The sequence below is a fragment of the Watersipora subatra genome, chromosome 9 (assembly GCF_963576615.1).
Source record: "Watersipora subatra chromosome 9, tzWatSuba1.1, whole genome shotgun sequence".
NCBI lineage: Eukaryota > Metazoa > Bryozoa > Gymnolaemata > Cheilostomatida > Watersiporidae > Watersipora > Watersipora subatra.
The window spans coordinates 33,802,667-33,813,240 of NC_088716.1; the positions used below are offsets into that span (position 1 = coordinate 33,802,667).

The window sequence follows — 10,574 nt, forward strand, 5'->3', positions numbered from 1 at the left end:
TAACTAAATATTTTCTCATAGTTTGGCAGATTTTTGAAAAAAAGTGATTAGGTAATTTTGAGGCTGTAAAGTCAACTTTAATATTTACATCAACAATATATAAAAATAAATAGCTCGGATTTTTAAGTGAACACTGATTGTTAGGCTGGTTGCTTGAACTTCCTGCATCATATGACACAACTTGTAACAATAAGTGGAAGATAATTTTTTTATTTACATAAAAAGTAAAATGGTATGACATGTATTATCAAAGTATTAGTAGTTTTAATAGAATTGTGGTGTATATATAATCCCCCTACTGCTGTTAGCGTATTCACGATTAGATGCCAGTTCAGCATACACTTTCTCAATCTCTGCATTGTCTGTCACAGTTCTCAGTCTACAAAAAGTGCACCCCGTCAGGTTCAGAAGCGAATAGAAAGGAGAGCGTAGCAGGCCTGATGTCTGTTAATGAAGAAATGCGACGCTATAAGCCCACTTTGAAATCTTCTGACACACCCTACAGCTCTCGGAGATCTAATGTTCAGACTCTGCAAGCTGAACGGGAAATCGATGGCTACCGAATGAATAGAAATGTAAAACACTAAATATATTAACTATGACTGCTTATTCTACTGAATATTTCTTTTATTCCTTAATGTCCAGTCATTTTAGTGTTAATATATTAAAGTAACAAATTCTGTTATCGTAAATGACAAGAGTATGACATAATTATTCTGGTTCTGTTATTCGAGTTGACAAGTACAGAAACTCTTTATAGATGCGCAATTATTTTTCATAACTTCTGGCTTCTTGTTAAAAAACTTTGGTCAGAGGGCTCCTTATATTTGAAAATTTAATGTAAATGTTAATTGTATCATGGATGATGCAGATGTTTTATGGCTAGTGAAAGCGAAGATGACAATATTTATCCACTCACAAATTTAATCAAACAAAAGTAAATGTCGCTGTTTACATTATTATTATTAATTATTATTATAATTGTAATTACTAATCCTATTACTACACGCTGTCAGTACATAGCATAGTTGAATATGAAAATGTTAGGCATAAAAAGTTAGTAGGAAAAGATTGTGATACATAGAGATCCAAAAGGTTTTCAAGGCACCCAATCAATCAATCGAACTATGCTTATCATTGTCTCTTACTTTGTGACATATACGCTACCCATTCATTCCACACGGCAATCAATATAGTTACGCACCCTAGATTGGTAAACGCACAGCTGAGGGCTTTTCTTTCCTTGACAGACTCCGGCTTCAACTGCTGAGTTCATGAAAGAAGCTTTAAGAAGCGTGTCAGAGACTCCTAGAAGATCAAAAGAAACCCCTGACATTGAGAGACCCTCTTACAGCTCTTCTAGGCCAAGGTCATCAGCTTTTAAAACGCGAGTGAAAAAAAAGAACATTTCTCCAGAGCGTCTCACAAAGGTGATTAATGTTGGGTCATAACAAACTTGTCATAGACATAGATATAGCGGGTAGACTTTGCTAAAAACTAATAAACTGTAGAGATTGGTGGCTCATAATAACTTACCAATCAAACTTATCTTATCAACTTTACGGCTCAAGCTATGTTCATTGAATGGTGAAAAGGCTAAATGCATATATAAACAGTTACAGTCTCAACCGAGGTTCTTACCTTGACAGCTGTTTAGAAGCAAATCGTTTGAATCACAAAATTATTATTTTCCGTTACCAGTAATGCGTATAATTTTAATCTGTTGCAAAACCAGATCACGAGAAATATTATTTAAGGAAGGTTGCATCATTTTCTATCGTAAAAGTATTTAGGATATGGGATAATATATTATGGACATAATAATAATAATGAATTTATAACATGGGCATAATAATAATAATCATAGACATGGAACTTTTTGCAAATACTCAATTAATAGAGTATCAAAGTCTAGGAAATGCATTTCTGTATATTTAAAAGCTCTTTACATGAGACTCTTCTTAAATTTGTTTGTAAACAAAGAAAGTGCACCAGTTGAGCATTTTGTTTAATAAAAATAGAATTATGCAAAACATAAAAGTATACAAAACATAAAATGCAGTCTGTGTAAATTCAGTGTCAGTCACATGCCGGTATACATTCAGTGTCAGCCACATGTCTGTATACATTCAGTGTCAGTCACATGTCTGTATACATTCAGTGTCAGTCACATGTCTGTATATATTCAGTGTCAGTCACATGTCTGTATACATTCAGTGTCAGTCACATGTCTGTATACATTCAGTGTCAGTCGCATGTCTGTATACATTCAGTGTCAGTCACATGTTTGTGTACATTCAGTGTCAGTCACATGTCTGTATACATTCAGTGTTAGTCACATGTCTGTATACATTCAGTGTTAGTCACATGTCTGTATACATTCAGTGTTAGTCGCATGTCTGTATGCATTCAGTGTCAGTCACATGTATGTATACATTCAGTGTCAATCACATGTCTGTATATGTTGCGTGTCAGTCACATGTCTGTATACATTCAGTGTTAGTCACATGTCTGTATACATTCAGTGTCAGTCACATGTCTGTATACATTCAGTGTCAGTCGCATGTCTGCATACATTCAGTGTCAGTCACATGTCTGTATACATTAAGTGTCAGTTGCATGTCTGTATATATTCAGTGTCAGTCACATGTTTGTATAAATTCAGTGTCAGTCACATGTCTGCATATATTCAGTGTCAGTGACATGTCTGTATACATTCAGTGTTAGTCGCATGTCTGTATACATTCAGTGTTAGTCGCATGTCTGTATACATTCAGTGTCAGTCACATGTATGTATACATTCAGTGTCAATCACATGTCTGTATATGTTGAGTGTCAGTCACATGTCTGCATACATTCAGCCTCAGTCACATGTCTGTAAATATTCAGTGTCAGTTGCATGTCTGTATATTTTCAGAGTCAGTCACATGTCTGTATAAATTCAGTGTCAGTCACATATCCGTATACATTCAGCGTCAGTCACATGTCTGCATACATTTAGTGTTAGTCTCATATTTGTATACAATAAAAATAACTAGATAGTGCCTCATATCTGGGTTTTTTCGGCAACCATTCAGAGGTAAGTTTTGGTCAGCATAGAAGTATCAGTTTCTGAAATTTTTACTTTGAATCTTTAAATGTTTCAGATGTGAGATGCTTGAAAAGCAATTAAAGGTAGCGCATATTGTAGTGCTATTTATATTGCCTATTCAATCACCCACAGTAGGAATTAACCAATCAAGGTCTTGCATCAGGTCTTCTAATACTTGTTACTATATATTTTAGAGTTTCTCCAAACAGACTAGTCCAACCAAAAGCTCTCTTAATAGAAAAAACCTGGTTAGAAGCCCAAAATCATCTTTGATTCCTACACGAAACAAGAAGGCAATCAAAACCTTGTCTCAAAAGATTGTTAGTTCTAAGCAAAAAGGTGGAAAAGTTCATAAGTAAGTAAATTTGCTAATTATATTGAGCAAAGGTAAGTGAATTTGCTAGTTATATTAAGCAAAGCTAAGTGAGTTTGCTAGTTATTTCAAGCAAAGGTAAGTGAATTTGCTAATTATATCAAGCAAAAGTAAGCGAATTTGTTAATTACATCAATCAAGCAAAAACAAGTGAATTTGTTAGTTATATCAAGCAATCAGACAATATAAAATTCTGTTTCAAATGTCACTTCATTTGCATAAACTTGCAATTTTTCTGATCTTTTAATCTCATATGGCTGCTTGTGGTATTATCTAGCCCCCTCTGGCATCGTTCAACCTCATCTGACATCTTGAGAACTCATCTGGTCAGTTAAATTCATAAAACAATTGTGTACGATCATGGATGCATATCGGCTTAGCGCTGTAACCCACCATTTAAAAAATGCTGATAAAAACCCGGCATTTTCTGTGAGTTTTTCTGTAAGAACATAAGCGATTAGCATTGACAAGGTACTAAAGTAGCAATTGCTGCCTTACAAAGAAACAAATATGAAGTAAGGGAACATAAGAAGTGAACAGGTAGGACCGGAATAATGACTAATCGCTTTGCATCTTGATGAAATTATTTTAGATGCTCATGTCTAAGCAGACCTGATACATGAGTATCACATGATATGAATGGAGTACATTTGTGAGTCATGCAAAAAGTACACTAGTGAGTTATGCAAAGAGTACACTAGTGAGTCATGCAAAGAGTACACTAGTGAGTCATGCAAAGAGTACACTAGTGAGTCATGTAAAGAGTACACTAGTGAGTCATGCAAAGAGTACACTAGTGAGTCATGCAAAGAGTACACTAGTGAGTCATGTAAAGATTACACTAGTGAGTCATGTAAAGAGTACGCTAGTGAGTCATGCAAAGAGTACACTAGTGAGTCATGCAAAAAGTACACTAGTGAGTTATGCAAAGAGTACACTAGTGAGTCATGCAAAGATTACACTAGTGAGTCATGCAAAGAGTACACTAGTGAGTCATGTAAAGAGTACACTAGTGAGTCATGCAAAGAGTACACTAGTGAGTCATGCAAAGAGTACACTAGTGAGTCATGTAAAGATTACACTAGTGAGTCATGTAAAGAGTACACTAGTGAGTCATGCAAAGAGTACATATTACCAGACTAACAGACTTGGAAATAGAAAGCATACAACAAAACCTTTTTATTTTATTCAAGTAATCAATATCTTTTTAGTCCTTCAAAAAAGTATTAAATGATAAAAAGACAAATCGACCAAATACATAAATTGCTTTATTTAAAGCACTGGATAAATATCGACCAAACAGTCTATACAAAATATAGTTAAATAAAACAGTAAGTAACTTTTGCTGACTGATTGTATAGTCGCTATTCTGTTATAGAGCCTAACAAATGCATGAACTGATGAGAGCAACAAACGAAAGCATTGATCATAATGCACAGTCACAAACCGGAGACATCTCGCAATAGCTTCCAAAGATGACCAAGCAATAGTCTTGTATGTTGATGTCTACGTCGATAGAAACTATTGGGCAATCAAAGATGTTTTTGTGTATAAGTAGTGCTTATAGAGTATGGTTCTTATGTGCAGCTATGTTTAACTGTTTGTAACATGTTGACAACGCGTCACTTTTATGAAGCCAAATATATTTTGCAAAAGAAGGGAATGAGCAGAAATGTCAAACTATTTTTGTACTTAGATATACTCAATATCACAGTATAAATCCCTATTACCACTAAGTATTTTGAACTATCAACATACCTACAGGTACGGCATATCACAATTCTAATGTGTTGACATTGAGTATATTGAACTACATGTATCAACATACTTACACATACAGCATATCACAATGGTAGTGTGTGTTAACACTGAGTATATTGAGCTATCTACATACTTACATGTACTCTATATCACAATGTTATTGTATACTTACGCTAAGAATTTTGAGCTATCAACATTCCTACACGTACATAATATCACGATGCTAGTCTATATTAACACTAAATATATTGAACTATCCAAGTACCTACATACAACCTACCTCATCATATTTCATATCATAGTGGGGTCACATATTGTATTATCTACATGTACATCATTTGGTACAATTCGGTTTTCTCTTTAATAATAACTAACCATAGCTTTTTAAAGAGTGTTACTTTAGAGCAAGAAGACTGATTTTAAGCCATGTTCATGTTCTTACCTCCATCACACATACTCACATTCTATCTATTTACACATGCACTCATCTCTCCTCCATCACACATACTCACGTTCTATCTATTTACACATGAACTCATCTCTCTTCCATCACACATGATCACATTCTATCTATTTACACATGAACTCATCTCTCTTCCATCACACATACTCATGTTCTATCTATTTACACATGAACTCATCTTCCCTCCATCACACATGATCACATTCTATCTATTTACACATGAACTCATCTTCCCTCCATCACACATGATCACATTCTATCTATTTACACATGAACTCATCTTCCTTCCATCACACATACTCATGTTGTATCTATTTACACATGAACTCATTTTCCTTCCATCACACATACTCATGTTGTATCTATTTACACATGAACTCATCTTCCTTCCATCACACATACTCATGTTGTATCTATTTACACATAAACTCATCTTCCCTCCATCACACATACTCATGTTGTATCTATTTACACATGAACTCATCTCTCTTCCATCACACATACTCATGTTCTATCTATTTACACATGAACTCATCTTCCCTCCATCACACATGATCACATTCTATCTATTTACACATGAACTCATCTTCCCTCCATCACACATGATCACATTCTATCTATTTACACATGAACTCATCTTCCTTCCATCACACATACTCATGTTGTATCTATTTACACATGAACTCATTTTCCTTCCATCACACATACTCATGTTGTATCTATTTACACATGAACTCATCTTCCTTCCATCACACATACTCATGTTGTATCTATTTACACATGAACTCATCTTCCCTCCATCACACATGATCACATTCTATCTATTTACACATGAACTCATCTTTCTTCCATCACACATACTCATGTTGTATCTATTTACACATAAACTCATCTTCCCTCCATCACACATACTCATGTTCTATCTATTTACACATTTACATCTATTTACAAGTATCTATTGAATACGTTACATTTATTATGTGAGTATCTTACTTTGCATAATTGAGTAGCTTACGTCAGATACATAAAGGCTTTTAGTAAGCAATTAAATACTTGTCATCAGATAAATTGTATGGTACTATTACAGGAATAGGCGCCATCAGATATTCTCACAAAATTTCCATTGCATTGACACAATTGAATGCTGTTATATGCAGAGTTCTGCTTATACTCAGGGTCACAGGATTAATTGAACAGAACTCCTCTGAAAAAAAGTTACACAATTGACACAAAAATACAGTGTGCTGCAATCATAGTAGCAAAAAATACCAACTTCTTACTGAGAGCTCGTCTGTCAACTGCTCAACTCGCTTTATTAATCCTAATACTAAATACAACAAAAATGTATTGAATTGCTTATTACTGTCACATGCTGTTGCTCATAAAGAATATGAATATTAATAATACGAAATATAGCTAGTATAGGTACCTGTAGGAGCAAGCACTGATAATGAGACTGTTGTAGATGTTGTTGTTTCAGGAGTAGTTGTAGTTGTTGCTGGCTCAGGAGTAGTTGCAGATGTTGTTGGTTCAGGAGTAGTTATAGTTGTTGTTGGTTCAAGAGTAGTTGTAGTTGATTCAGGAGTAATGGTGGTTGTTGGTTCAGGAGTAGTTGTAGTGAGTTAAGGAGTAGTTGTCATTGTTGTTGTCCAAGAGTAGTTGTAGATGTTGTTGGTTCAGGAGTAGTTGTGGTTGTAGTAGGTTAAGGAGTAGTTGTTGTTGTTGGTTTAGGAGTGGATGTAGATGTTGTTGGTTCAGGAGTAGTTGCAGTAAATTGAGGAGTAGTTGTCATTGTTGTTGGTCCAAGAGTAGTTGCATATGTTGTTGATTCAGGAGTCGTTGTACATGTAGTTGTTGTTGGTTTAAGAGGAGTTGTAGACGTTGTTGGTTCAGGAGTAGTTTTAGTTGTTGGTTCAAGAGTAGTTGTTGTTGGTTCAGAAGTAGTTGTAGATAGTGTTGGTTTAGGAGTAGTTGTTGTTGTTGGTTCATTAGTAGTTACTGTTGGTTAAGGAGTAGTTGCTGTTGGTTCAGAAGTAGTTGTAGATGTTGTTGGTTCAGGAGGCATTATTGGTTCAAGAGTCGTTATAAATGTTGTTGGTTCAGGGTTAATTGTAGATGTTATTGGTTAAGGAGTAGTTGTAGATGTTGTTGGTTCAGGAGTAGTTGTAGTTGTTGTTGGTTCAGGAGTAGTTGTAGATGTTGTTGGTTCAAGAGGAGTTGTAGATGTTGTTGGTTCAAGAGGATTTGTTGGTTCAAGAGTCGTTATAGATGTTGTTGGTTCAGGGTTCAGGGATGTTCTTGGTTCAGAAGTAGTTTTAGTTGACGTTGGTTCAGGAGTAGTTGTAGATGTTGTTGGTTCAGGAGTAGTTGTAGTTGTTGTTGGCTCAGGAGTAGTTGTAAATGTTGTCGGTTCAGGAGTAGTTATAGTTGTTGTTGGTTCATTGGTAGTTGTAGTTGCTGTTGATTCAGGAGTAGTTGTAGTTGTTGTAAGTTCAGGAGTAGTTGTAGATGTTGTTGGTTCAGGAATAGTTATAGATGTTGTTGGTTCAGGAGTAGTTATAGTTGTTGTTTCAGGAGTAGTTGTAGATGTTGTTGGTTCTGGAGTAGTTGTGGTCGTTGTTGGATCAGGAGTAGTTGTAGATGTTGTTGGTTCAGGGGTAGTTGTAGTTGTTGTTGGTTCAGGAGTAGTTGCTGTTGGTTCAGGAGTAGATGTTGTTGTTTCAGGAGTAGTTGTAGATGTTGTTGGTTCAGGAGTAGTTGTAATTGTTGTTGGTTAAGGAGTAGTTTCAGCTGTTGTTGGTTCAGGAGCAGTTGTAGATGTTGTTGGTTCAGGAGTAGTTGTAGTTGTTGTTGGTTCAGGAGTAGTTGTGGTTGTAGTAGGTTAAGGAGTAGTTGTCATTGTTGTTGGTTCAGGAGTGGTTGTAGATGTTATTTGTTCAGGAGTAGTTGTAGTAGGTTAAGGAGTAGTTGTCGTTGTTGTTGGTCCAAGAGTAGTTGCATATGTTGTTGGTTCAGGAGTCGTTGTACATGTAGTTGTTGTTGGTTCAAGAGGGTTGTAGATGTTGTTGGTTCAGGAGTAGTTTTAGTTGTTGGTTCAGTTGTAGTTGGTACAAGAGTAGTTGTTGTTGGTTCAGAAGTAGTTGTAGATGATGTTGGTTCAGGAGTAGTTGTTATTGTTGGTTCAGGAGTAGTTGCTGTAGGTTCAGGAGTAGTTGTTGTTGTTGGTTCAGGAGTAGTTGCTGTTGGTTCAGGAGTAGTTGCTGTTGGTTGATAAGTAGTTGTAGATGTTGTTGGTTCATGAGGCGTTGTTGGTTCAAGAGTCGTTATAAATGTTGTTGGTTCAGGGTTAATTGTAGATGTTGTTGGTTCAGGAGTAGTTGTAGTTGTTGTTGGTTCAGGAGTAGTTGTAGATGTTGTTGGTTCAAGAGTAGACGTTGTTGGTTCAGGAGTAGTTGCTGTTGGTTCAGGAGTAGTTGCTGTTGTTGGTTCAGGAGTAGTTGTAGATATTGTTGGTTCAAGAGGAGTTGTTGGTTCAAGAGTCGTTATAGATGTTGCTGGTTCAGAATTAATTGTAGATGTTGTTGGTTCAAGAGTAGCTGCATATGTAGTAGGTTAAAGAGTAATTATCATTGTTCTTGGTCCAAGAGTAGTTGCATATGTTGTTGGTTCAGGGGTCGTTGTACATGTAGTTGATGTTGGTTCAAGAGGAGTTGTACAGTAGATGTTGTTGGTGCAGGAGTAGTTGTTGTTGTTGGTTCAGGAGTAGTTGTAGTTGGTTCAAGAGTAGCTGTAGTTGGTTCAGGAGTAGTTGCAGATGTTGTTGATTAAGGAGTAGTTGTTTTGGTTGCTGTAAAGGTTGTTTTAGTAGAGTTGTCTATACACGTGACATTGTCATCAGGGTTGATCCAATAATCTGGTTCACACGAACAAATAATATCCACTCCATTTTTCCTCCAACAATCATGGATGCCACAGAGAGTCGAGTTATTACATTCAACTTGAGGTATACAGGCAGTACCATTAACATAAAAAAGACCTTTTTCTACTGTAACCACCATTTAGTAGACTGAGTACTGTGCCATCTTTTTGAGAGTCCTATTTTCTCACAACCTGTTTCATTATCAGTAAAGTCTGCTGCGAGCATACCGGAGTTTTACCTAACAAATTCTAGTTAGCTCTTGTGGATGTTTATCTTGGTTCATTGGCCGGAAGCTCTACTGCTATAGGTAGGTAATTAGTAATGGGTATAGTTAGACAGATAGCCAGCAAATATACACAGATAGGAATTAGAGAGTAAACTCAGCAGATGGTTGCATCAAATCCCCTAAATTCTGGTGAAAAGCATAAAACCGAGAGAGCAGAAATGCTGCTTTTGGTTGAACAAAATAAATGAAAGCTTAGTTCCTACTTATTAAGGCATGATGGGACCTCAAGGCGCAGTAGCACTGCAGCTAGTCAAGGCGCTGGGCCCACAGGAATTGGCAAGCGCAAACAGCAGATCTGAATTAATCTAGGTTTAACAAATGGGTTTTAACATCGACTCTAAAACTAGTAAATGCAGAAGTTTTGCCTAAGTCTATTGGAAGGCTGTTCCAATGTGATGGTACTCTGTATTCAATTGTTTTCTGATCTGAAGCAGATAATTTTCTCCGTTACTCCAGACAGTAACTATTTTTTGAGTTAATAAATGCATTGTATATTAGTTTCATAATACTTCTGAGTAAAAATTTAGAACATCTACTTATTAGACCTTATTAGATCATATCCTCTTATTTAGCTTGTTGATGTGTTTGTCCCATATCAGGTGACTGTCCAAATGGATTTCTAAGAAATTGATCAAAGATGTCTGCTTTAACTCAGAATCAAATAATTTTGTTGATTTTTCT

General features: G+C 35.9%; 1 protein-coding gene across 1 annotated transcript; it reads right to left on the bottom strand.

The window, feature by feature from the left end:
• Positions 1 to 3,763: 3,763 nt before the first annotated feature.
• On the bottom strand, positions 3,764 to 8,638 carry LOC137404986 (integumentary mucin A.1-like; the record flags this gene model as incomplete). The annotated part of the gene is given in 4 exon segments (XM_068091214.1): positions 3,764 to 3,903; positions 7,118 to 7,227; positions 8,013 to 8,379; positions 8,500 to 8,638. Coding segments are annotated over 4 exon segments (756 nt in total), but the record flags the coding sequence as incomplete, so codon positions are not given.
• Positions 8,639 to 10,574: the final 1,936 nt, after the last annotated feature.